At 48.6% G+C, this 27922-nt stretch overlaps 1 protein-coding gene across 6 annotated transcripts in view; it reads left to right on the forward strand.

The window, feature by feature from the left end:
* Positions 1 to 1252: 1252 nt before the first annotated feature.
* The window catches only part of St3gal3 (ST3 beta-galactoside alpha-2,3-sialyltransferase 3), a 203902-nt gene continuing 177232 nt past the window's right edge, over positions 1253 to 27922 (forward strand). The window contains exons 1-2 of one of the 6 annotated variants that reach the window (XM_032899348.1): positions 1253 to 1729; positions 26487 to 26631. In XM_032899348.1, coding sequence (XP_032755239.1) covers positions 26517 to 26631 — 115 coding nt within the window. In that variant the 5' untranslated portion in view covers positions 1253 to 1729; positions 26487 to 26516. Of the gene's footprint in view, positions 1730 to 2246; positions 2350 to 3140; positions 3160 to 14526; positions 14661 to 19881; positions 20068 to 26486; positions 26632 to 27922 lie in introns of those variants that run through there. The other 5 variants (XM_032899366.1, XM_032899356.1, XM_032899381.1 and 2 more) reach the window with 5 other exon arrangements.

The following is a 27922-nucleotide window of genomic DNA, read 5'->3' on the forward strand; positions in this document are numbered from 1 at the left end:
ACTACTGCCAAGCCACATCCACCGACAGCCCTCTTTACTTTTTCTGCCCCTGAAGACGGGCGCACCATGGGATGGAGAGACGGTTAGCCATTAAGAGCACTTGCTTCTACTGAGAATCGAGGTTCAGTTAACCACCATCCACTTGATCATTTGCAACTGCCTGTAACTTCAGTTCCAGGGGCTATGAGGCCTTCTGGCATGCACAGGCACCAGAACATACATTGGTGCAGACACTAAGACACAAAATAAAACAAAACCCCAAAACCAAAGACACTGGAACCCACAAAGTTGTCTAGGTTCGCACTGAATGTTTAATCCTGCTTCAGTTTACAGAGTAGTTAAATACATACCACCACCGCCGTGATTAGCTAAGTCAATCATTCAAAAACATTCTTGGCCTATGTAATTATAAGAAAATTCCCAGTTTAAAAAAGCTATGGGACTTTCCCAAATCTCACAAAACTGGCCTGTGTTATTTTTTCTGGTGTTGGAGATGGCCTGGGGCTTTGATCTTGCTAAACTTCAAACTTGGCTCTGCCTAAGGCACTTCCTCGCCAGTGTGGTCTAGTCTGGGCTCATGACCGACCACAGCCAAAGACTGCACATCAGCTTTTTGCCAAAGCCTTGTATTTGTTGTATAAGGTGCAGTGTTTGGATTGGCATCTGAGAGTGGCAAGTTATGTCTCCACCTCCTCTTCGGGGAAATTCTATATTAAATTCTGCCTTAGGATAAGGTACTGGGCTGCAGGATGAGGGTGCAACCTCATCCTGCTGGGTATGTGGGGTGGCTTTGTAGTCTATCTGCGACCTTTCTACGAGGTCACGAGGTCACGCCTGAACTTAGCTGGCCTCTTACCCTCACAGGATTGGATAGGACCTCAGGAGGCGTTCTGGGGGAACCACCAGCGGCCGGGTCTGACAGTAGAGCGGTGGGGTAGGGGCAGGAGACTTCTGGGAACCAGAGGAGACATGTCCGCAACCGGGCCGCCCCACGCACAGCAGCTCCACGCGGCGCTCCTCCCAAGCCCCAACTACTGCCCAGGGATGGGAAGGGGGTGGATTCGGCCTACGACTTCCATTGGGTCTCTGGGGTCCGTATCCGCCTACCCCTGCGGCGAAGCCTCGCATTGGCCTGCCTGTCGCCCCGCCCGGTTCCGGTGCTCTCATTGGCTGCCGATGCCCGACCCCCGGCGCGGCCGCCGAGGCGGACCGCAGGATTGGTGGTCCGGCCGCTGCGTCCCCACCATGGCGGCGCCCGTGCAGCCCGCCGCGTCCTGGGCTCCCTCTGGGGTCCCCTCTCCTGTCCCCGCTATTCGCGCTGCAATTGCCTCCGCGCTCTGCGTGCGCCCTGGCGCCACCCGCCCCCGGCCTCCCTCTCCGCTGCGGTAAGGCCTGCCCTGCGTCCCCGACGCAGCTCTCGGCCGCCGTGCCCCTCCCCCGGCCAAACCGGCCCGAGCCGCGCTGGGGACCGAAGCCCGGGCCCGGGTGGGGGCCAGGCCTGCGGAGGGCCGTGCAAGCCCGGCAGAGCGCGCCGAGGTCACCTGTGTGCAGTGCCCCGGGGCGCGCGATTCTGGGCGCAGAAGAGGGTCACGGTCACCCGGGACCCGCTGTGGGACGAGTGCAAGAAAGTCCGGGGAAAGCCTAGCGGGAGTCACCAAGAGTAGCGGTTGTCATCTCTGCCTTTCCCGGGGCCAGATCCTCTTCGGAGCGACCGGGTCAGTTTGTCAAAGTACGTCTTCTCGCTATCTTTTCTTCTGGAGTGTTTCCCCATTGTCTTCTCAGTGGTCTTGTTTGCGAGAGAAAAGCTTAGCGAGGATGGTTAGGAGGATGTCCCACAGATATGTTTAGACTCCTTTTTACAATAGCACCTATTTTTATGATTCTGCAATAAATCTCTTTTTCGTTTGTGTCTCTTGGGTACCGGGAGGTGGTAAAACTGAGTCACTGTAATTAACCCAGGGAGTGACCGGTGAAGGGAGACAGCTGTTATCCCAGAAAGCAAAGAGTGCTTAACATCTTTCTGTGAGGTCGTTTGAATTATCAGTGCTATAGATAATGGACTATGAAGGTTAGGTTCCTGATATATAGCACAGTAGACATCCTGACAATTCCAGTTGTGTCCCTAAAACTTTCAATTAAAGACTCAGAGGAATCGGAACCCGGGTTTGGTAGGTGCACACCTGTAATAGCACTCAGAAGCTGAAGCAGGAGGATTGCTTCATAGGTCAGCCTGGGCTATATAGAAGAGCCACCTAGGAAGACCCAGTCTCAAAAGACTAAAGAAAGGAAAAGAAGAAAGATTGGAGTGAAACCTTATGACCAAATGGGACTTTCATATCGTCTCCTAAGGTAACAGACATTTTGAAATACAAATCTGATGTCTGTGTCTCATAGCAAGCAAGTTAATGATGAAGCAAAGGAAGTGTGTTCCTGGAGACTGGGGAGCTTGCTCACACGGGTGAGCACCAACTAAATACATGTTTTGTTTTGTACAAGGCACTGGCTTGAGGGAAACGCGGACAGCTGAAATGTGGAACTTGTTCTCTAGACCTCTGTCATAGAATGTGGGGATGAAGCGCACACAAATGATAAGTTTAGGGTGTGGCCTCTAGAATTCCAAGGCAGTGAATGCTTCGGGGAGTCTTGAGAGGAGAAGCAAGTGTGTTTAAGGAAGGTTTCATGGTGGAAAGAAGAGAGTGGAAAGGCTCCTGGAGGAGAAGCGAACCAGTGAAAAGCCAGGATGTAGAAGGTGGCAGAAGAGACTTAGGGCGTGTGTGTGGTTCCAGGGCTTTCTTAGCAGGAAAAGAAAGGGAGATGAGGTTGTACAGAGGACAAGTTGGGGCCTGGGGATGTAGTTCAGTTGGTGGGGTCCTTGTCTAGCATGCAAGGAGCCCTAGATTTGACCCTCAGCACCATGTAAAACCCAGCATGGTGACTGACACCCTTTGCCTATAATCCTAATTTTGAAGGTGGAGGCAGAAGGATCAGAAGTTCAAAGTCACCTCTAAGACACAGGTAGCTTGAGGCTGGCCTAGGCCACCAGTGACCCTGTCTTAAACAAAAACGATCAAAAGGTGGGTTAGAGAAGCACCTTTGTCCCATGAGGAGCAAGGGATAAACCAGTCGTCATAAGGACCTGGACCCGGCAGGAAAGACACAGTGAGTAACACTTAGATGGGGATGTCACTTTCATGGCTGCCTCGCTCGGCTGTCCCAGAGCTGGAGCCCGAGTTGCTCCCTGTCTTCCTTTAGAGACAGGTCCTAGGTCTGCCACCACATTGCTCTGACAAGTGATTTCTTTCGACCCTTAACGGTCATCTCGCGGTTTGGGGCCTGATGTTTCTGGGTATCCCCAGAGTCCCCTGAACAAGTGTCCTCTCCTGTTAGACCTCACCCACCGTTACGGATGACATGCCACGTCTCTGGCTTTCAGGGGCTCGCTACTATTTGGTTAGGCCCAGGGCGGCCTGGCATCGGCGGGTTATTGCCGTACCCTTGGGTATATTGTACCTTCTCGGCCCCTGCAGCCTTGTGGTTTGTTGGTTGAGCTCCATGTATTTGCATGTGCTGGCTCTTTGTCTTAAATGAGCCCTTCTTTCTTGGTCATTACCTGGCCCATGTTTTATGGCCACTCCATACGGAACTTCCTCTGTAAAGCCTCTCTGTACTCCCCCCCCCCCAGATGAGCTGTCTCTCTCTAATTCTGGGACTCTGCCTTTTGTACCTGTTTGATACCGGTTCTCTTGTGTGTGGTGCGTGGGTGTGTTTTGTTTGTTTGTTTGGCGTTTTTTGGTTATGAGCCTAGCCTTTAACGGCTGAGCCATCTCTCCAGCCCTGTTTGGCGCTTTTTTGAGGCAAGATCTTGTCTAACCCAGGCTGGCCTTGAGCTTCCCCTCCCCCCACCATTTTAGATAGGACCTCAGGCAGCCCAGGTCAGCCTTAAGCAGCTGGGGACGAATCTTCCTGTCTCCTCAGCTCTTCAGGCTTCAAAGTTTGCCTGTTTGCCGTAATTACTTTCCCATCTCTTCCACTCATGTTAGGTCCTACCTCTTCCCCTTTGTCTGGCACAGTGTTTTTGCATAGTAGGTACTTGGCACATGTATTTTACGTGCAAAATAGTATTTGGATAGAGGCGATCCTGTAGTTACTGTCCACTGTTCCTGCCCACTGTAATTACTGGTCACCGCTCCCTTGCAACATACTCAAAAACTATTCTAACTGAAAGGAAAAAGAGGGGGCGGGGTTCTGGGGCTGTGGCTCAGTTGGTCGAGTGTTTGCTGGGCATTTGTGGGGCCGAGTTCCATCCTGGAATTTCATAAATAGGGTACAGCCTGACATGCTTGCAACCCCAGCATTCTGTAGGTGGAAGCAGGAAGCTCAGGCATTGAAGATCCATCCGTTGTCTTGAGTTGGTAAAGCCACTTTTTTGCTGCCAAGCCCCATGACCTGAATTTGATTCCTGGAATAACCACATGTTAGAAGAAAAGAACTGATCCTCTCTGACTGACATATGGGTTCTGTCTGGTGGGCAAAACAAACTGAAAAGAGAGACAGAAGTTAAAAAAAAACAATGCTCGTGATGATCTTCAGCTATTGAAGGAATTTGAGGTCAGCCTGGATTACATGGGATCTTGTCAACCCACTTCCACTGCCCCCCAAAGAAAAAGAAAATACTCTTGAAGTAGATTAGCTACAAAAACATCCTTTGCGCATTGCAGGTAGATTGGCCATAGGAGAGAATGCTTTACTGAGAGACCTGAAGCATTGGTTTGGTGGCTTAATGGTACCTAAGTTGTCTTCCTGTTCATACAGCCCATTTACCGTGAATACAGAGAGCTCTGCTGGTCACACGTAATCAGGGATGGAGACAGTTGGAAACTAGCGGGTGACCCGTCAAGTAGGTACCAGCTTTTACAGCTTCCATTCTGTTGCTTTTCTCGTATCTCGTTGGTCAGAGACAGGCACGTGGCCTTGCCTAACTTAGAGCAGGGTAGGGAATAGCGGACTTAGCTTATGGTTAATGCGCAGAGAGCCAAAGCTGTTTTGGCACTGACGACTACTACATGTCCTGCGGGTATCAAATCACAGACCATCGAAGACTAGAGCTAGTACGTCGGACGTGCACTAGAGTCAAGTATACGGACATCAGCAAGAGACAGAAGGTTGGCTTCTGGGCCAAGACTCCATCCCAACCTGTATACACATTCATAAGCCAAGGCTGGGAGTGCAAGGGCAATAAATCACACCCCAATGATAGCGCAGCTGTTCCCTAGAGGATTACTGTTTGACGGCTGCCTGTTTTGTCTGGAGAGTGTCTCGTGGAGCTCTGGCTGGCCTGGAATCCTCTGTGTTGCTGACTGAGGATTACTTTCAACTCCGAATCCTCCTGTTTGTGCCTCTCAGGTGCCTCAGCATTCTGAGGTGCTCAGCACTTAGACAGTCTGCACCTGCAGTGCCCACTCAGGAGCAGAGACAGCAGGATGAAGAGTTCGAGGCTAGCCCCAAATGCATCTCATAAAGTATCGGCTAAGATGTGGCTCGATTGCTGAAGCGCTTGCGTGGTGTGCACGGAGCTGTGGGTGAGCTCAGCGCCTATCACTGAGCTGAGCGTGTGGGAGCATGTCTGTTAATCTAGCATTCGGGCAGTTAGAGGTAGGGGTTTGAAGTTCCAGGTCATCTCTGTCTACACAGAGTCGGAAGCCTGGGATACAGGAAACCCTGTGAGACAACAAACAAATCTCAGAAATAATAAGTAGGCTAAGTCATATTTAAGCTTTTTCATTCACGAAGTCAGAAAGGGGAGGCAGAGTCAGGAAGTCTCAGATTTAAGGGCAGCCTGGGCTACATAAGTGAGACCTTGTCTCAGAATTAAAAAAAAAAAAAGTCAAGAGTATAAAACTTTGAGATGCATTTAATTGGGTTAATTGGGTTTAAGTGAGGCTTTCAACTTGGTATCTGGGCTTGCTTTTGATAAAGCTAAGTGTTGGTTGGAGCTCTGACTCAGGAGACAGAAAGCTGACTTTCTGACTTTGGGTCTTCTTGGCTCTGTCACCAACCACCTGTCTGACATTTAACAAGTTCTTTGTTTTATTTTAACTTCCTGTGCTAGAGTTTGATCCCAGGATCTTGTGCATTCTGGGTAAGACCAGTGCCACTGAACCACATCCCTGTCCAGTGTCTTGTCTTTTCCTTTTTGAAACAGAGTCTCAGTACGTAGACCAGGCTGGCCTTGAGCTCACAGGGCTACTCCTGCCTCAGCCTCCCAAGTGCTGGGATTAGAGGTGTGTGCCACCATATCCATCTACTGTCTACTTTTCGTTTTTACACTTTGTCTCCCACCCCCCAGGTGAGGACCGAACTCTCTACCATTGGCAAGCACTCTACCACTGAGCTTTAAACATGCCTTGGTGCCAGCCTCTAACATTGTAGCATTACAGATTGGAATGATACATCCCGGACTTGCTAAGATAAAGCAGCAGGTGTGGTACTGTCGACTCTCTGTACCCATGGGTAAATTTCCTGGGCTCCCCGAGGGTACCTACCTCTGAGAATGTGCAACTCTCTTACCAAGGTAGTTTAGCATTTACATGTAACCCCACACAGCTTCCTTTATACTGAAATCACCTGTGACTGTAGTCTGTGACACAGTGTAAATGCCATGTAAACCTTTTCTGTGTTCCCGTCTCTGTCTCCCAAGTGTAGAGATTACAGGCATGAACTACCATGCCTGTCTCGGACACGGTTTTTGTTTGTTTTTAAAGATTTATTTACTTATTTTATGTATGTGAGCACACCGTCACTCTCTTCGGTCACTCCAAAAGAGGGCATCGGATCCCATTACACATGGTTGTGAGCCACCATGTGGTTGCTGGGATTTAAACTCAGGACCTCTGGAAGAGCAGTCCGTGCTCTTAACCACTGAGCCATCTCTCCAGCCCCTCAGACACGTTTTTGTTTGTTTTGTTTTGTTTTGTTTTTTCAACACAGGGTCTCTAGCCCAGGAGGTCCTGGAACTTGTTACATAGCTGAGGATAAATTCTAGTTTCTTATCCTTCTGCTTCTTCCTGGTGCTGAGCAGGCATATACCACGTGGCCATCAAACATAATGTATTTACAAATGTGTGAGAGAGTGTGTGTGTGTGTGTGTGTGTGTGTGTGTTTGGTTCTCTTCCACTTTTATGCAGGTTCTTGGGTTAGAACTCGGTACCCTCGACTTGCACAGCAAACACTTTGTCTGCTCAGCCACCTCTCCGATTCCTAGACATTTTTTTTTGAAAAAAAAAAATTTTTTTTTTCAGTCTGTGGTTGATAGAATGTGGACCAGGCAAAGATGGAGGGCCAATCACCTTGGAATCAGGGCTGAGCTAGGGGTTCTGTGGCTGTCTTAAGGGGGCCAGGTGTCAGATTGGGAGTATAAAGTAATTCTAGAGAATTTGGTGCCTAATCTGAAGTCTTCCTTGACCATCAGTCATTAGCTGGGTGGATGTGGGTTTGAAGGGCTTTTCACAAAGGAAACAATGTGTACTCAGGCCCCCATGAGGAACATGGCTACATCCTGAGGCTTTTTGGCAGGAGTGCAGAACGTCTTCAGGGTGGGCGGAAGTGATGTGGAAGTCAGTGAAGAAGATTAAGCTAAAGCTTCGTCCTGGAGATGATTAGAGGCCAGGGAAGGATGGGCCAGTAGGAAATGACATTATCGGCTTTGCCTTTCGGGGGGGGGGGTCACTGGAGGAGGAGGGAGGAGGGAGAGGGAGGGAGGGGAGGAGGGAGGGAGGGAGGGAGGAGGAGGGAGAGGGAGGAGGGTGATGATCTTGGTGCAGAAAGCTCTGAGGTTTACAGCCACCGTCCCAAGCCTACTACTAGTCATAAAAGATTTATAGGTGAGATTACAGTGAGGAGAGAGAGAGGAAGGATACCAGAGGCTGGTACTGTCAGGTGCCAGGTGCGTCCATGGCCTACGGAAGCACAGATAAGAACCAGCAGAGCAGAGAGATCTCAGTCCGCTTCACTGGTTTCTAACGTATGACCTTGGGCAGGCTGCAAACGTATTGCGTCTTCCTGGTTTTCAGATTTGGAAATTAGCGATAAAATTTCTTACCTTCCACAGTTGTTGTGATGATCGTCTTAGAATAAAAGGTAAAAGGCCTGGCCCTGTGGCTGTTGGATGTGTAAGGATGTCTTTCTGTCTGTCTCTGTCTCTCTCATAGGTATGTGTGTGGTGATGGGGGTCATGAGTATGCTGAGGCTGCATGAAGAGGCTAGGCATTGTTCTTCAGGAGCTGTCCACATTGTTTTCTTCTGAGACACGGTCTTTGCCCCACCTAGGGCTCTCTGACTAAGCTAGGCTGACCCGCCGTCTAACCCCAGCAATCCTCCTGCCTGTGTCCCTATCACTGGGATTACCAGATTACCAGTTTACACGAATACAGTCTTGTTTTTGCGGGTTCTGGGGAGTTCAACTTAGGTCCTTCTGCTTATGTGGCAAGCACTTTACCAACTGAGCCCCATAAAGAACATCCTGCAATAAAAATAATGATTTTGCTGTTCCTAACATTTAATACATATCACCACAGCCATTGTGGTGGTCATTTTCCTTACGTCCCCTTCACTGAAGATAACCGCCGCCTGCTTCATGGCGGGTTTTTTTTTTTAAATGTCTTTTAAGTGATTGATGATGCTTGTCTGGGAGTGTTAGGCGTAAGGGAATTTATTCTGACATTAAGAAGGGAGAATTGATATGAGCATCATACCAATTAAAACAGTGTTTGAATGCTAACCAATTCTGTACCCAGCTCCCACATGGGGGTGACCCCAGTATACAGCACATGGTCAGCCACCGATGATGACATAACACCTGGGAGCTGACGTGTTTGCTTCATGACGACATAATGCTTGGGTGCCAATGCGTTTGCTGCTTGCTCAGTTCTTGCTGGCTTCTTTCTCCTTGAGATTTTATTCTCCTACTGTCTTCTATAGAGGTTTTTATAAGGATGCTAATAGGGTTTAATTTGGATTTTTTCCTGTCAGCCTCCTCTCCAGTCAACCTGGCTGAACATAAACTGCTTTCTGAGCCCTGCAGAGTTCATCAGTTTATCATGTTTTGTCCCTATGGCTCTTTATCTGTTGCCTGTCAGCACTTGTCTCTGTATCAGTACATCGCTCTTCCTTCATGGTAGGTTTTCTTTCAAAAACCTAATGATAAAGTGGCATGTTCATGTGCATTGTTGGTTTCGAGACATGATCTCTCCATATATAGTCGTGGCTGTCTTGGCACTCACTGTGTAGACTAGGCTGGCCTCAAACTTACAGAGATCCTCCTGCCTCTGCCTCTGCCCCTGCCCCTTCTAACTGTTGGCATTAAAGGCGTGTGCCACCATGCCTGGCAACCTTTTTACCCCCTCCCTTTAAATCTTGTGTTATGTGTGTATGCATGTGTTCATGTTCGTGAGTGCAGGCATGTGCATGTGGACCTCAGAGGACAGCCTCACATGTCAAACCTCACCTTTCATCATGTTTGAGACAGGATGTTTGTTGTCTGCTATGTCGGGCTAGCTGACCTAGGAGCTTTTGGGGATTTGCCTGTCTTCCTCTTTCCATCTCCACAGAAGCACTAGGGTTCCAGACTGTTGTGCTACTATGTCTCACTTTTACATGGGCTCAGGGGATTTGAACTCAGGGCTCTATGCTTGCATGGCAAATGCTTTACTCTCTGAGCCAACTCCCTACCTGAAGTGTATTGTGTGTGTGTGTGTGTGTGTGTATCTGTGCTTGTGCGAATGCCTGTGTGTGTGTAGAAGCCAAGATCAGCTTTAGTTGTTCCTCGGAAATCATTACCATGTTTTTGCTTGAGAGAGTCAGTCTACTAACCTGGAACTTAGTAAACAGGTGAGGCTGATTGGTGGCGAGTCCCAGGGATGTACTGGGATACGTCTGTCTGCCCCCACACCTGCTCCCCACCCAGTGCTGGGGTTACAGTTCTCAGGGGGCGAGCACCCACCAATTTATCACCTAGCCTCATTGCATTCTTTGTTTAGAGAGTCAAGACTAGTTGTGAAACCCTGTGACTAAGTGTTGTAGAGATGTTTGGCTTCAAGATCTCCTTAACAGTTAAAAATATTAAATACTCCCATAGAATGTGCATCTCCGTGGGGTTTTCTGATTAATTATTTACTGTGTTAGGTATAGTGAATGCATTAAAGTTATCAGAGGGATGGTGAGATGACTTACTGGGTTGTCCCTGACCTCTATCCTGTCTCCCTCCTCCCCCCCCTCCCCCCTTTCCTCCCTCCCTCCCTCTCTCTCTCTCTCTCTCTCTCTCTCTCTCTCTCTCTCTCACACACACACACACACACACACACACACACACACACATCACTTTAAAAAGCTATTATCTACTCAGAAAACTTTAGATCACAAGAGTACACAGGCATGTTTTCCAATAGCTGTGAGAACAGTTATATCATATGTCATACTGTGTGGTCCCAAGACACTCTGTCACATACTTATGAGAGAGTGAGTTTGAACAGGGAGTAGTATCTTAGAGTAATTATGTAAATAGAGTTCCTGAAAAGTTCTGGGATCACAGATCCTTGGAATACACTTTGAGAATTGCCTGTGTGCCTGTGCCTGTGCCTCTGTGCGTAGTGTGTATGGTGTATGTGTATATAGAGTGTGTGTGGTATGTGTGCATATAGTGTGTGTGTGTGTGTGTGGTGTATGTAGAGTATTGTGTGTGGTAGTGTGATGTGTTCAATATGCGTATGTGTGGTGTGTGTGTGTATATATATATATAGTGTGGGTGTGGGTGTGTATAGAGTGTGTGGTGTGTGTAGTGTGTGTGTGTGTGTGTAGTGTGATGTGTTCGGTATGTGTTTGTGTGGTGTGTGTATGTGTAGTGTGTATGTGTATGGTGTGTGTGGTGTGTATAGAGAGTGTGTGTGTGTGGTGTGGTATGTTTCATATGTGTATGTGAAGCATGAGAGTGCTTATATGATGTTTTTATGTGCTTCTGCTAACACAGTAACATGAATGGTAGCGTTGATAAACTAAATCTACTCTCAGATGCACCCAGCGGGTTTCCTCTGAAGAAAGCTAATCTCTAGCCTTCAGTGAGACAGGTGCTTTGTCTCAGAAGGGCAGGTGCGTGCACTTCTGGCATATCAGGTTGGTCACATGATCTGGAAACTAGGAAAACCAATATTCCCATGGAAGGAAAACAACATAAGCCCCACAGTTAAATTCTAGAAGTTGTAAGAACTTGTCGGGACGCTGGCCGACAAAGTCCGAGGTTTCTCCCTGTTCATTGTCACATGTGGTGATGGTCCCGCTTTGTGCATCTGATTGTTACCAACTTGCTCACACCCACCTCGGTATCGTCTACTGTGAACAGTGTACATTAGGACGTGAACGTCCCCATCTCTCACCTGTGCAGCCTCTGCCCTGACTGAACCCCCTGTGCCACGGGAGCCAGTCCCAGCGAAATTAAAGGTTGGGCAAATTCATACAAAGGTGAGCGTTTGGGCGGATCACTTCGAGCACCCCTAGAGACGCACTCTTTGCAGGCAAGTGGCCTGTGTGACCAAAGCGGCCTCATGTTGGTCTTGGTACCGCTCTGTCCTGTATCCTGGTGTTCTGGTTTGAGAATGTTTCCCTACATAATCCTGTAGCAGTTCCTCACTGCCAGCCGGAGAAAGCTCACATTCTCCAGCAGGGTTACAATATCAGCTTCCAAGGCTCAGACGAGTCCAGACATCACCTCTCGGAAGTGACAGCCATTAATTACCGACATCCCATAATGTCTGAGCCCTGTTTGCTCAGCAGTTTCACAGCGGTTGGCAGCAGTTATCCCTGGGCAGGTAAACAGTGGCTTTGTTTGCTCTGATAAGATAGCAGGGTTCCAGCGTGGCTGTCCTCAGTCCTAAGGAACAGCGGTTTGTCCTCATTCACTGTGTTTCTTTTAAGGCAGAGTGTCTCCCTGTAGCCCAGGCTGGCCCAGAATTCATTATACAGATGAGGCTCGCCTTGGATTCACAGAGATCCACTGGCCTCTGACTGGTGTGGGGTTTATAAGGGTGCATTGCAGTCTCTGTAAAGGCCTTCTGTGTGTTTTCCCTAGTGTTTTCTCCTTCACCAGAGGCAAGCTAGCTTTGGCTCTGAGTGCTTTCTCCTCTCCCCGATGCTTCCAGTCTGGGTTACGGTTCTGCATCTGCCGGCAGCACAGCCGAGTCCAGCGAGCCGGCCGGCATGGGGCACAGCCGTGATCCTTCAGTTACATAGTCCTAGCAGCTGCCTGTGAGCCACAGTGTGGTTTCCCACTTTCTGGGCACACCGCCACTCCCCAGCCTTACTTTCCACATGAGCCCCTACCCCTCTGTTCCAGGCGGCCAGGACCAGTCTCTCAAATACTGAAGTACGATTTTCTCAAGGCTGCACTCAGCTTTCTGATTGTTCCCATAGAAGTCACCTTTTCTGAATAAAAATTATGTATACAACTTTTTCCTCTGCACACCATTGAGACAAACAAGTTTTAAAGATATATATATATATATTTAAGACCACACTTGAGCAGCTCCTTCCTGAAGACTCCCAGCTTCCTCTGGTAAAAGCAATGATGAATTCACCTGTGCAAAACCAGAAGTTTTCTTTCTGTGGATCTTCACTCCCAGTGTCCTTCCCCGTTTCCAGAAAGCTCTGTAGTTGCAGGCACTAGCACTGCTCTCAGCCTTCCCTAACTCCTGGCAAGCACGAGCAATGTGGAGTGCATCTGTCATTGCCGTGTGTGTGTGTGTGTGTGTGTGTGTGTGTGTGTGTGTGTGTGTGTGTGTGTGTGTCTCACGGGCGCGCTAATGCCGATGGACATAAGCCACGGTACCTGTCTGCGCATCAGAGGATAACCCTCGAGAGTCGGTTCTCCCCTCCCACTGCAGGATCTGGGCATCTAACTCAGGTTGTCCGGTTGTTAAGCCTTAATCCATGAATGTCTACCCACTGAGCCATCTCACTGGCCTGTCCCCCCAACCCCTGCTTTTAAAGATTTATTTTGTATGTTCCAAGTATGTGTGTGTGTGTGTGTGCCTGCCTGCATGGATGTAGATAATGCATGTGCACTGCATTTGTGGCTGCTGGTTCCAGTGTGGATCTGAAGAGGGCATCAATTCCCAGGAACTGGATTTAGACTGCTGTGAGCCGCCATGCTGGGAATTGAACCTGGGACCCCTGGAAGAACAGCTAGTGCTCTTAATTGCTGAGCCATCTCTCCAGCCTGTGTTCAACCTATTGACACGGCAGCATGACCCAGCTACAAAGTTCATGCTTGAGAACTACACAGCTGGGTCACCGGAAAAGTTGCAATAAATCCTAGCATGTTTTAAACATCATCCTTAATGTGTTGGGCCAGCATATCCTGGGACTGTGATTGGCAGTAACATAGTTTTCATCTTTACCCTTCTGCTTCCTTTGTTGTTGTTAGTTTTTAATTACACTTATTTATTTGTCTGCTTGTGTATATGTGGGGGATCTCAGGTGCCAGTAGCCTGGTTCTCACCCCTACGTGAGTCCTGGGGATTGAACTCAGGTGTTTGACAACAAGGGCCATGACTTGCTGAGCCATGACCCCCTTTTCCTGGTTTTAAAAACTCTATATTTAATTTCTGTTTAGGAAGTCACTGTGGGGCTGGGACCGGTCAGGAGAAAGATACTGCACGGCAACTGGAACAGGCAGATTTATTAACTTTATCGTATTTTGTGTGCCTCAGTATCTTGTCTGCATGTATATCTGTGAACATGTGTGTGCCTGATGGCCAAAGAGGCCAGAAGAGGGAGTCAGATCTCCTGGAGTTGGGGTTACAGATGGTTGTGAGCCTTCACGTGAGCGTTGGGAATTGAGCCCAGGTCCTCTGAAAGAACAGCCAGACCTCTTAACCACTGAGTCACATCTCCAGCCACCAGCTAAGTGTAATATAAAGGTCACTAATGGAAAGAGCTGGAATACTGCGGGATCGGCCTGTGAGAAGTAAATCAACAGCGGTGGGCCAGTGGGCAGCACCAGGGGCCAGCAGCGAGAAACAGCTCCTATTCACTCAGAGGCGGGCGGGTTGAGAGATTAGAGCTCTGCAGCCCTGCTACTGTGGTTGCCACTGTGGAAAACACTGACACTTCCTCAGTCAAACACAATTAATGTCTGACCCAGATACACACCCATTCTGAGGCATATTTACCTACTGCTGCCCTGAAGTCTACCTCCGTGAGCAGTTAGAAAGCCATGTCTATGTGAAAATTTATAGTTGAATGTTTGTGGTGGCAACATCATTCAAACCAAAAGAAGAGAGAACTCCAGTTCTCCTACCCATGATGGGTGAGTAAATAAGATATGGTACGTCCATATCAGGGAATATTACCCGGCAATAAAAAGCAGTAGGTGTTGATATGTGTCATAGCACACTCATTGTTCATTGTAGAGGCCAAGCACCAATGCCCATGCATTGCATGATTTTGTTTTTATGAAATTCTAGAACAGGCAGGCACATCCCTAGAGATGGAAAGTAGATTATGACTGGAGCAGCAAGAGTTTCCATAAGATGGTGTCAGCTAAGGGACCCCTTTTCTAGACGAGTGAACACATCTGAAAAACGATGCTGGTGGTTTGCACAACTCTGAGCCTTGTGAGTATTCTTTTGTTGTTATTGTTTGAGACACGGTGTCCCTCTGTAGCCCTGGCTCTCATTGAACTTGTTCTGTAGGTCAGGTTAGTGTGCATGTGTGCGTGTTCACGCATGCACATGCACACACACACTCGTCCACTTGTTTTGTTTTTTAAGAATAATTAGTGTAAAATGAGTGGTCATTAAGAACTAATTGGCAGTAAATCTGTAACCATCATCATAGGTAGCTGGGTACCCTTAGAGTTTAAATTCCCTTTGTTTGAGGTGGGAAGGGGCGTGGGATGGGGTGATGGGGCCTGAAAAGATTGCTCAGGGGTTGAGAGCACTGGCTGACATTCCAGGGGACCTGGGTTCGGTTCCCGGTGCATATACGGCGGCTCACACCCATCTGTAGCTCAGGTTCCAGAGGATCCAGGACCCTCTTCTGACCTCTACAGGCACTGGGCATGCACTTGGTATACAGCCATGCATGCAGACAAAACGCTGATGCACGCTGTGAACTGAACCCTCTTTGCTGGTCCCCAGCCTGTTCTTGCTGCCCTTGTCATAAGGTTCAGGGGGGCCAGTTCCACCAGTGACCTCTTAACCCTGTTTGCTTGGCTGCTGCTCAGACAGCGAGGACCTCCTGTGACTTCTGGTTTTGATTCGTTCAGGAAATCCTTCAGACTTTTCGTTTTATCTTGTTCATCTTTCTTTTTAGTCAGTTGCAGCCTTTATGTATACCCTCACTGTATTTTCAGGAGTCTACTTTCCCTTCCATACTTCTTAATCTTTTGCGTAGTCCCTCAGTTCTTTGTTTCCTGCGTCCCTGTGTCATCCCTGCCTCCCCCCCCTTCTGATCTGACTGCAATGTCCTTCTTGTTTTACGCTTGTGATGGTTAATCTAGGTCGCCAACTTGATTGTACCGAGAAAGACCTAGTGATTTAGTAAAACGAACTTCTGGGTGTGTCTGTGAGAGTGTTTTCAAAGAGGATTAGGCCCGGCGCACTCCACCAACAATCCGTTGCTGGGTTCAGGATTTAAATAGTCCATTGGGATGTAGGACTGTGAAAGGTGGGGCCTGGATGCAGGAAGTGTGGCTCCTGTTACTGCTCTGTCCACTGCGCTACTCCCGGAGTTAATCACCTCCACCGCACTCCACACTCGGCTGCAGTACCCAGCCTTCCTGCCTCACTGCAAGCCCAGAGATGGAAGGCTAGTGGCCGAGGTCCGATGCCTATGACGTTGTGAGTAAGAGAGAGAAAACCTTTCTTCTTCTTTGTTTCCTTCAGGTGCTTGGTCATAGCAACATGAAGGGAATTACACATAATTTTCTTTCCCCCCAGAGCTCACTCTTTGCCCTCTGCCCCTGGTATGCGTTTTTAAAAAGCCATTTTGGGGGAGAGGGTGTAGAACTGACTTTCTGCTGGAGATAGAACCCGGCGCTGCGCCCGGTGTCTTGGAAACACTGCACCTAAGCTACATCGTGAGTTCTTGTTACATTTCCATGTTGATCTTGTTAACGGTCTTTCTAGATCCCTGACTTGTTGCCCCCTACTTCCCTTGATTTGCCTTCTTGACTCTCCCTGTTCTTTCGACTTCCGTTGCAGTATTTTTATGTAGCTCCTGTATGCACCAATTCTTCACCGTTACGATCTCTCTATTTATTTGAAACTGGCTGGCCTGGAACTTGCTATGTTGATCAGGTTGGCCATCAACCCTGCTGGGATTAAAGGCGCCGTTACGGTCCTGATGCAGCTTTTCTCAGCATCTCCCCGTTTCTGTCCTTGGTGCTGGGGATTTGAATCTAGAACCCCATGCTCTGCCAGCAAGGTAACCCCGGGCCCCCTCTTTACTGAGAGAGGTGATGCAGTCTGAATGGAGCCAGGTCGTCTGAATTAGAGCCCCGCTTTGTTGGATACTGGACCGTGATCATGAACAGCTCTGTGCTTGGATTTCTTCACTATGAGCTGTAGATGATAAATTCTTAGACCTGATAAGCAGAACTAATAAATTTACTCAGATAAAACTCTTAGAGCGGTGTCTGGTCCACAGTAAGTGCTCTGTGAATATCAGCACTATTAATTATTTTATTGCTCGTGATTAAAACAAACACAGTCAGTTGTTCTGAGTAGAATAATTTCGTATATATTAACTGTTTAATCTACTCAGTCAAGCAATAAATTCTGGATAGCTTGGATGTAGTCCGCAAAAACACTGTTGTTGTTGTTTGAAAAGTTTTCACAGGAGGATGTCCTAGAAGTGCCCTATGGCTGTGCATGGCGGCATTCCTGTCCTGACAGCCGAGGGGTCTGCGGCACGGGGGCTTCCATTCTGGGTGCTTAGTCCAGAAAATAACCAGCTAGAGTGTTCTAGGGATGGTTTGGGTGCAGCTGCTCCCGGCCCGTTCAGATGTTTGTATAACTTTCTCCCTGTGGCTCATTAAGGCAATCTCCTTTTCAGTGTCCGAATGACTCTTTTAAGGCACGCTGTAACCTACTGAGTCACCAGGGAGTCCACAGATAAGTTTTTGAACACGTACCAGGGCACAGTGGCAAACAAAACAGTAATTTTCTCTGCCCGAGTGAGCCGACTGTACTCACCAGCTGTAAGTGCACTCTGAAAGGGGCTGGGCCACACAGGGATGGGAGCATCGGACGGCAAGCCTCAGCCTAAAACGTGAGGCAGCTAACAGCTCCCCGTGGCAAAACATCCAACTCCCAGATGAGAGTGGAGAGTGAGTAGGATTGGCTGGAGAAGGGGGTCTGTCTGGTCAAGCGGTCAGCCATGGCTGCAGTTGGTTCCCAGCATCCACAGTAGGGATCCACAGCCACCTGTAAACTCCAGCTCTCAGAGATGCAGTGTCTTCTTTTGGCCTGCACGTGTGACATACTCACACGAGTATATAAATAAAAATAAATCTTAAAAAAAAAAAGATGCTTCACCAGAGGCCCAGCCTGGGATATACGGTGAGTGATATATAGAGTGAGACCCCCATCTCAGAGCAAGTGGGCAGCATAGGCTTCAGCCTTTCCGAGGTGGAAGGGGTACACTGCAAACACTGACAGTCAGCTGATGGGGAAAAGAGGCTTGTGGCGGGGATCAACGTGACGGGGATGGGAAGAGAGCTGGAAGAGCTTGGAATAGTAACCTAAGGTGGGAAGTTTACACTCGAGGGAATCATATTGGCTACTCTGTGAGAGTTGGGAGGGTGGGGATGGAGGTTACAGGTTTCTATGAGGCTGTTATAGAACTGAAGGTTATAGCAGGCTGGGAATAGGGCAATATACTTCCCTTAATAGGAGGGGTGGAGACAAGTTAGGTATAGCCAGAAGGTAAAATTCCTAAGGCTTGTTTGATGTGCGTTGGGAGCGTCAAGCATCATCACCAAGCTTTCTGATGAACTCCTGTTGTGTATGAGCGTTTTCAGAGGTGAGACCTGTGTGCTCATCCCTGATAAGGCACTGACCACAGACCAAAGTACAATTCCACCAGAGTCCAGCATGGTGAACCAGTGAGTTTATTAGGTTTCCAGAGAATGAGTGAGAGGTTACTCACAGGAGTGAGTATTGGTAACACCGAAACACCCACACCACCAAAAAGTCCCACCCCAGAGTGGACTAACGACCTACCTGTGGCAGCAGACGGAGTCTCCCACTTCAATAAACCTTCCACTTTCTGAGTCTCCATGCCACCTCCTGAGATCTCAAGGTCACATGCAGCATGTGCGTGTGGACTCACACGAGTGAGAGGACCATTCAGGAATGGGGCGAGGGGAGGCTGGAACCAGTTAGGTTCGGGTGCAGGGATCTTCCCGACCCACTTCTGAGAGGAAATGTCAATCAAATGGGCCTGATCTTGAGGGTCACTTGCAGATGTCACAGCTGCCCCGATGAAGACGGCAAAGGCCGTGTATTACATCACCTGTGATGGTCAACTCAAGGAAGAGGGGGTTGGAGGGGAAGTCAGAGGGACCTGTGAACCAGCTATCTGATAGCAGCAGTTGTGAGAGTCAACAAAATGATAGTAAATTAAGACATCCCCTTGGGGCGATAGTCTGAGACAGGTGAGTCCTTTTCCTCTCCGCTTTCCTGAATATTTCAATTAAACAAATCATAGGCTTTAGGGCTGAGCAAGGTAGGTGCAGGGGAGGGAGAAGCAGAAGTCCACAGAGAGTTCAAGGGGTCACAGAATAGAAAAGTGAGTCTATTGAAGCCAGTGGCTGTGACAGGATTTCTAAACGATCTATAAAGGGAGAGACTAGGTAGGAGTAATCGTTTGGTTTGTGTTGGAGTTGGAAGTATCGGGTGAACTGATGGTAAGCGGCATGTAAAGGTATAAGGGCGGTACAAGGTAACGTGTGCACATTCCGGCATAGGCTCCATGTACTGCCCAATTCATCCCCTGAAAGAACCCATGGCTGTGAGGACACAGGACATCTAGGTGATGGGTTTCGATTTGTGCTGGGAATGGAACCCAGGCACCCACACGTACTAGGGAGGCCCTGTTTCTTGGCATGTATGTAGCACTTGCTGCTCTTGAATTCTTTGTTTAATAAGGAGGTCCGTCGGTTAGACTGACTCACGGACTGTCTTGTGTCTGCGAGCCTAAGACTGGTCACCACCTGGCTGCACCGATCGAGATGACACTGGTATCATCCCTCCCGCCCTCTCAGAGGAGCCCCTTAGAATCGCTGTGGTTATAGTCAGATCGAACACTCTGGACACTTTCAGTTCTTTAGCTCTCGAAGGAGAGTTAAGACACTGAGTCTGTTGTGCTGCTAGTTCAAGTCTCTGGGGCCCAGGAGGCAGCTCAGCTGGTAGAGTACTGCCCTGCAAGCACAAGGACTGGAGAGGACCCCAGCACACATGCAAGGCCACGTGTTGGCACTCACGCTCTTAATCCCAGCTCTGGGACCTGCTGGCCAGCCAGTCAGGCTGATCGGTGAGATCTCGGTTCAGTCAGAGAACTTGTCTCAAAAAACAAGGTGGTTCCTAGGGAAGGACACCCAAGGCTGAAAACCCATACAGACAGACAGACAAAAAAGACCTAGAGTCTCTGTTTTCTGTTTCACCTTGAAAGCTTCATATATTCACTTTTATAAAGACGGAAAATAAATATATGAATAGATTGTGAAATATACCCCTCCAGATATACTTAATTTCTTAAGATCTTTATCTGTCTGTCTGCGTGTGCATGTATGCGTGCCTGTGTGAATTCATGTGCATCATGTGCATGCAGGAATCCTTGGAGGCCAGAAGAGAATGTTGGCTCCCCTGAGACTGGAGTTACAGACAATTGTGAGCTACTATGTTGGTTGTGAGAGCCGAACCCAGGTTCGCTGTGAAAGCATCGCGTACTCTTAACCACTGAGTCATCTCTCCACCCCCAAATCCAGGACTCCCCATTTGTTGTTGCCAGAATGAGGTATATATGTGCACACTCCGCTCTCTAGATCATTTCCCATAGCAGTGTGCTCTAGGCTCCCATCTGTGTTGGGGCACGCCCTTCACTACATCCTCTGTGACGGGTGCGTCATGCTCTACATTTGCTCCCTTGCCCTCGAGGATGCACCGTCCTCCTTCCTGTGTGCTGTGGCTGGCCTGTGTGAACTGCATATCACACTTCCGTGCCCTTTGGCTTCCATCTGGGATCATCTGGCCAAAGGCAGAACAGCAGATCCAAGCGTGAGCGGGAGAGGTTAGAGCGTTATGTCACCCCACGGCTGCTGGCCACTGTCCTAGTGGAAGTTGTGCCATGCATCCCACTGCTTCCTCCCAACACCATCTCTCCCACCAGCTCGTTCATGGCTTTCTCTTCTCACCCTTTCAGAAGAGGGGAAGCAGCCTCCTGCCCTTGCTAGTCTCCCGAAGGCTCCTTTAAACCCTACCCACACAGCTTACACAATCCTGCCATCACACCTCCTCCGGGATCCCTTCTGCGCGTGCAGCGTGCTTCCTGTCAAGGCCCAGCAGACACGCTGCAGAGAAGCCGAGATCGGTGGCTTCCTTGCTGACTTTGTTAGGGTTTTACTGCTGTGAACAGAACCATGACCAAGGCAGCTCTTATAAGGACAGCGTTTAATGGGAGCTGACTCACAGGTTCAGAGGTTCAAGTCCATTATTGTCAAGGCAGCTTCCAGGCAGGCATGGTGCAGGAGGAGCTGAGAGTCTATATCTTCATCTGAAGGCAAACAGAAGACCGTTTTCAGGCAGCTAGAGCCAGGGTTTAAAGCTCACTCCCACAGTGATACAACTACTCCAATAAGGCCACAACTATTCCGACAAGACCATACCTCCTAATAGTGCCACTCCCTGGACCAAGGATATACAAACCATCATATTTGCTAATTTGAACTGTTGTTAATTTTATCTTTGAAATCTGTGTTGCTGACGGGCATTTTTATACAGGACTGGTTTTAAGTAGTATTTATATGTACACATGCTGTGGCACGCACATGGAAGTCAGAGGACAGCTTGCAAAAGTCTGGTTCTTCTACCATGTAGATCTCTGGATTAAACATGTGTCTTCAGGCTTAGCAGCAAGCCCCCCCACCAGTTGAGCCCTGCACAGGACCCCTCACTGTTTGCTGCAGAGCTGAGCTAAGGTGTAGGAACGTTGTAAATCTCATGTATGGAGGCAATAGCGTGACTCTTAACAGTTGTAACTCTGAAGTGTATACATGGGAAAACCCCCCCAAAGATGCACATGTCATCCCCATCCTGTTCCCGAGGAGCAACCAGCATAACAATTACAGTGCCACTTGGGCCTTTATCTGTTTATGTTTAGCACTGAATATACATGCATATATGTGCATAAATAAACTCATGCCTATGTATCTGTACATCTGTGTGAGGGGCTCAGTTCCAGAACCCACTGTTCCACTATGTTTGTTCTGTACCTGTCAGTATTCCTGTCTGTTAATAGTTACAGCTTGGAGATGGTTTTGACATGAGAGAAGGCAAATTTTCACCAGCGATATTGTTGGCACGAACATTTGGTCTTCGCCTCTGTCTCCTGACAATATAACTCCTAAAGTCTTTAGAGTATCTGACATGGTCTCTTGGTGTATGCTAATGGCTGCTGCTGTGTGGCTGCAGGATGGGGACTGGTTATCTTAGTTACTTTTCTATCGCTGTGATAAAAACACCACAGGCAAGGCAACTTATAGAAGAAAGCCTTTAATGTGTGGCTTAAAGTTTCCGAGGGTTAGAGTCCATGGCCATCATGGCAGGAAGCATGACATCAGGCAGGCAGGCATGTCTCTGGAGCAGTAACTTAAACCTTGAGTCACAGCCACAAGGTAGAAGGAACACTGGGAATGACTTTTGAAACCTTAAAACTCACTCCCAGTGATACACTTCCTTTAATAAGGCCACACCTCCTAATCCTTCCCAAACAGTTCCACCAACTGTGGACCACATATTCAAACACAGGAGTCTCTGGAGACCATTCTTACTCAAACCACATTTTTTTCCAGAAGAACCCAAGGTAGGAGTGAAGGGTTAGGACCTCTAGTCTCACTCCCCAGCCTTTCCAGGGAGATTAAGCTGGATACCAGTGGCCATTGTAAAATCATTTCCATGTAAGAAGGTTACCACATCTTAAAGGATGGAGTTAACAAGTGAGGATTCGAGGGTGCTAACCGCAGAGGCCCTGGAAGCCCCTTGTCTCCTTTGCTCTGTGTTTGTTACCTGGCGTGGCTCTTCTGCTGAACAAAGTGTTTCATTGGGATTTATCAGCTAGTCATCCAATTAGTAGAGCCCAGGCCAGCGGTCTGGACAATCCTGATTGTAGACCCTGGGTTAAAAGTACTGGGCAGTCTCCGGCTGAGGCTTGCGATTGGCATCTGGCATGGGTCTGTGGGACTGTACTCTCAGCCCCTGGGATCGGATGGTGTCTCCAGGTAGATGCTACCAGAGCAGACCTGGGGGAGAAGACTCCACCGATGTCCCCTGCTGCATCATGCCAGCAGCCATCATGGCTGAGCAGAGTCCTCACGCCTGCTGTTGGAAGTGCTGTGAAGCTGCAGCCAAGCTCCGTTTGGCCCACGCCTCAGCCAGCTTCAGTTTACCTTTTATTTTTCATTTTAAGAATTTCAGACAGGGTGGGGCATGGAGATGCACACCTTAATCTCAGTACTCTGGAGGCAGAGACAGTCAGATCTCTCTCAGTTCGAGGCCAGCCTGGTCTACAGAGAGAGCCAAGACAGTCAGGACTCCATAGAGAAGCCTTCTCTCAAACAACCCAAACCAAACAACAACAAAACCAACCAAACAGAAATTCAGACAGATGCCACGTGCTTTCTTTCGGTTGTGATTTCTAGACTTTCTATGAAGACATAAAAATCACAGCTGTATGTGCAACCCGAAAATAGAAGTGAAACCGTGTGAAGACGTAAGGGACTGACCAGAGGTAGAAGCAAAACAGGCACGCAGGGATACGAGGGGGATATGGGCAAGGTACAGCATATACATGCGTACAATCCTTAGAATCAAGAAGGGGCCAACCGGTGGCTCAGTCAGTAAGGTGCTGGCCTTACGAGCATGAAGACCTGAGTTTCAGCCCCAGACCCCGTGGAGAGCAAGCCAGGTGCAGTGGTACTCACTCGTTATTCCAGACAGAGACTGGCAAGAACTGCCTGATCGCATCAGCCTGCCGGCCCAGGCTATTGGGCAAGCTCCAAGCCAGTGAGAGACCTTGCCTCAGAAAACAGAGGGTGCTCCCTGAGGAATGATACTTAAGGTCATCCTCCAGCTTCCATATGCATGTGCATTCATGTGCATGTTCACTGTACATATATGAATAAGTATGCATGTACACACACACACACACACGGACACAAGACTTACCTTTTCCTAGGTTCTTTTGAGGAATAAACTCAGATAACTTAGAATGAAGTGCAAAAAATTAATTACAGATTCCGACTAGAATTAAGCCAATTTCGTAGGGAGGTAATGTGGTTCCTATGTTGATATTCTCACTTAAAAACTTGTTATATTCTGTGCAGCTGGGGCTGCACAAACGTGAGGAACCATGCTTGAATTCCCAACACCCATGCAGGAAGCAAATTCTCACCAGTCATCCCAGCTCCGAGGCTCTTAGGAACTTGATGGGCAGGCAGTCCAGCCAATCAGTAGCTGCAGGTTCAGTGAGAGCTCCACCTCTGGCCTCTGTCTGCGTGCACCTCTCTCCATGTGCACGTGCACTCATGAGGAGCATACTACATTAATTTCTCTTGTTGGCTGTGTCCTCTGGTAAAAGTCTTGTCCATTTCTTTCCGAATTCATTTTAAAGTACTTTACAGATTTTGTTGCCATGATGAATGGAATTCTTTTCATCTTACTTTTTTTTTTTAAACATTTTATTTTATGTGCATTGGTGTGAGGGTGTCAGATGCCTTGGAACTGGAGTTACAGACAGTTGTGAGCTGCCACGTGGTTGCTGGGAATTGAACCCGAGTCCTTTGGAAGAGCAGGCAGTGTTCTTAACTGCTGTCTCGTCATACATTTTCTAATTGCATTATTGGATTTTCCATTCATTCTGCTGTCTTCCTCAGTCAGTAAGAGAGTTCCCCCAGTTGTAAGGGAAAAGCTTTCCTAAGTGGGACAGTCCATCATCTGCAAATTGCAACTTTTATCATCACCTGGTTATTGATACCTTTTTTATTACCCTTATTTCCATACGGTGTGTGTTAGGGTTGGGTGGGCATGCCATGGCACATGTGTGGAGGTCAGCGGACAACTTCTGAGAGTCCGTTCTCCCCTTCTACCATGGGTCCTGTGAATGAACTCGTCTTCAGGCTCAGGAGTGAGCTCCTTTATCCTCAGGGCCATCCCTCTGGCCCATTATTAATATTTATACATATGTCTTTTTCATCTTATTTGGTAACTGGGTTAAGTGATTGGGACTGGGGTGGGGTCTCACCCAGGGACGTCTTCTTGGACCATGGTTACAATCACGTTCATATCCAAGGGCGTATGGAAGGTACTGGAGCAAAGTGGGTGGAAAATGGGTTCCAAACAGGTCCTGGGAAGGGAAATGAGGTGGCGTTCAGAGGATGCCTAGTGCACCAGGCCCTGGAGAGACCGAGAGAAGCAGGGGCAACCTGAAAGGTAACAGGGGCTTACCTAGAGCAGAATTTAGACTAGAACAAGAGACTTGTTAGCAGAGTGGTCCCGGAAGATGCCTGCCCCCGCCCCGATTGCTGGAGCCAGTGAATGTGTTACCTCACTTGGCAAAGGATCCTTCTAGAAACAATGAAGATTATGACCCTTTAAAGAAGGCAGTTAGCCCGGATTATATAGATGGGCCCAGTATAGTCACAGGAGCCCTGAAAGGAGAAGGAGTTTTTCCAGCGGAAAACAGAAAGAAGCTGCTACTGAAGGGAAGACTGGAAAGTGAGAGAGGCTTAGCCTGCAGGACTGAGGGGGCCATGCAGAAAGTTGGAGAAAGATTGAGGAGCAAAGACTGGTCCTTCCTACAAGGGAGCCAGCTGCAGGGAGGAGATTGGGGCAGCAGCTGGAGTGAGCAGGGACTCAGGGTCTTCTTGGGAGTTTCTGGGAAGGGTGCAGTCTGTGCTATACCAAGGGCCTAGCAGAAACAACTCCGTAGTGGGGGTGTCGGCCCCCAGGACTCTGAGATAATAAGCGTGCTTTACCGTAAACTGTTTAGTCTGCCTCTACCTTGTTTTAGCAGCAGAAGAAACCGAATCCAAACAGGTTTGAGCGTGGAAGTAACATTTTTCAGATCTTATGTTAAAAACAGCTGTGAGCTGGGAGTGGCGTCACGTGCCTGAAGCCCCAGCCAGCATGTGGAGGCTGAGACAGAAGGATTATAGCTATGGGGCCAGTCTGGGCTACACAGGTCAAGTTCTAGGTCAGCCTGTGTCTAGGTGTTAGAGAGACCCTGTCTTGGAATCTTGAAACAGAGCCAAACAATGGTGCTGTGCCAGATGGACGCAGAGAACATAAACAGATTTGTCAGTGTCACAGGGTAGTGACGGTGGGAAGGCAGATGACAAGGAGTTACTTGAGGGCTGGAGAGATAGGGGTTAACAGCTCCTGCAGAGGGCTGAACTTTGGAGTCTCTCAGCCCCCCATAACTCCAGTTCTGGGGCATCTGAGGTCATCTTCTGGACTCCGGAGACACCAGAATGTCCATGTACACATATCCTACCATACACCCAAGTGTACACATAATCTTAGAAGGGCTAGAGAGGTGGCTCAGTGGTTACTAACATGTATTGTTTTTCCGGAAGATCCAGATTGGGTTCCCAGCACCTACACTAGGCTGCTCACAATTGCCCATAACTCCAGTAAACAGGGCATCTGACACCCTGATCTGGCTTCCCGGGCACCTGATTATGTGTGGTGAACATGCAGGCATATAGTACAACCTCGAATAAACATAGACAGATCTTTTTAAAATCTTGTCTTAAAAGGCTGGAGAGTTGGCTTGGTCATTAAGAACACTTGCCCATCTTGCAGAGGACCCAGGTCCAGTTCCCAGCACCCACTTGGCAGCTCCCGATCATCTGTAAACTCCGGTTTCAGGGCCTCTGCTGGCGCCAAGCACACATATGGTGCACACGTGCACACATGTAGACAAAGCACTCGATACACAAGAAATAAAAATAAATGTTTTACAAAACCTGAGAGCTTATAATTGCCAGAAACCTGCTTGTTGACACGAACGAGGGTATGTATGACTAGAAATGTTTCCTTGAGGCGGGTGCCCTGCCGGGACTCACTGGTTGCCATGCGTTTGGAAGCCGTCTTTACAGTTCCTTTGGTAGGTGGACGACCGCTTTATACCTTAACGGCTTTTTCTGTGTTCGTTTTTAGGTCATGTAGGAAATTGTGGGTCATGTGAAGATGGGACTCTTGGTATTTGTGCGCAACCTGCTGCTAGCCCTCTGCCTCTTTCTGGTCCTGGGATTTCTGTATTACTCTGCCTGGAAGCTACACTTACTCCAATGGGAAGACTCCAGTAAGTATGGCCACCCCAGCCTGCGGCTTCATCATGTAGCTGCAGCCCCTGTAGGCCGTAGGCGTAGAGGCCCCCCACCGGTCTGGTTGCTGGGGGCTGAGAACGTTGATGCTTCCCCTTCCCTCAACCCCTTAAATCTGCATGCTGTGGCAAATCTCAGCTTCCTCTGCGAGCCCAGTGAGCATGTGCTATTCTTCACTTCAAACCTCGGACTGGACCCCCATTTCTAGTTCCTGAAGGCTCTCGTCGTTTTTATTAGTAAAGTGCCCTGACCCTGCTTCTCCGTTACTGCTGAGGGTTGGTCAGTTACTGCCTCGGCTTGGTTGTTGAAGCTGGTTGGTTTTTCTGCTCCCCAGAATTCCGTCTTTTCGTTTTGCTTGCTTTTTCAATTTGATACTGCCTTTGTTTTATTTTCTCCCTGAGGAAACGTTGTCTCCTTCACCTTTGCAGTGGTATTGAACTCCCACCTAACTAGAGTACCAGTGACCCCGTGACCCACAACCCTGTCCCTCCATATGACCTCTGGTCTTAGGTGTGACGTGGTGTTTCCCTCGTGGCCCAACTGCTCTGGCTTCTGTTCCCCAATGTCCTCTGAGTCACAGGCGTGCAGTTGATGTGATGGCATTACTTCACACCTGTCATTGTACACTCTGTTCTCGGCCATAGCTTGAAGACTCACACGGGGAGCCCTCATGGCTTCTTTGGCTGTTTTGTTTAACCTTAGCCTGCTTTAGGAAGCACTGTGTTGCTGAGTCTGATTCCCTCTGATTATGAATCCAGGCCAGTTGTATTATTACGGACAGCTCTGGCTTCAGCGTGTAACTGATCTAGAGGGCAGGGTCAGTCTCTGGGCTGAGGGTAAGCTGGGGTGGAGGAGGCAGTTGGTGACCACTCACCGCTATGCTGAGGCCCTAACAGACAGCCGTTGCCATGAAGAGATCAGGTGTTTCTCACATGTTCCGAACTACATGCATAATTTAAGCCGGAATTTAAAATACCGTGTTAAATCTTTATTGCTCTGTATAGATTGGTTGTGCCTCTTAAACGTTTAGCTTGGACTGGAGCTGGGACCGGGCTGGGGCTCATTGGTAGAGTACTTACCTAGTGTGTACAAAGCCCACCTTATACAATTGGGCACGGTGCTTCACCTGTAATCCGAGTTCTCAGGAGGTCAAGCCAAAGATTGGAAGTTCAGGGTTATCCTTGGCTACATCGTGAGTTCAAGGTCATCCTAGGCTACATCAGACTCTGGTTTTTTTTAAGCTTAGCTTATAATTATGACTTTGTGTTT

The sequence above is a fragment of the Rattus rattus genome, chromosome 1, assembly GCF_011064425.1.
Source record: "Rattus rattus isolate New Zealand chromosome 1, Rrattus_CSIRO_v1, whole genome shotgun sequence".
Classification (NCBI taxonomy): domain Eukaryota; kingdom Metazoa; phylum Chordata; class Mammalia; order Rodentia; family Muridae; genus Rattus; species Rattus rattus.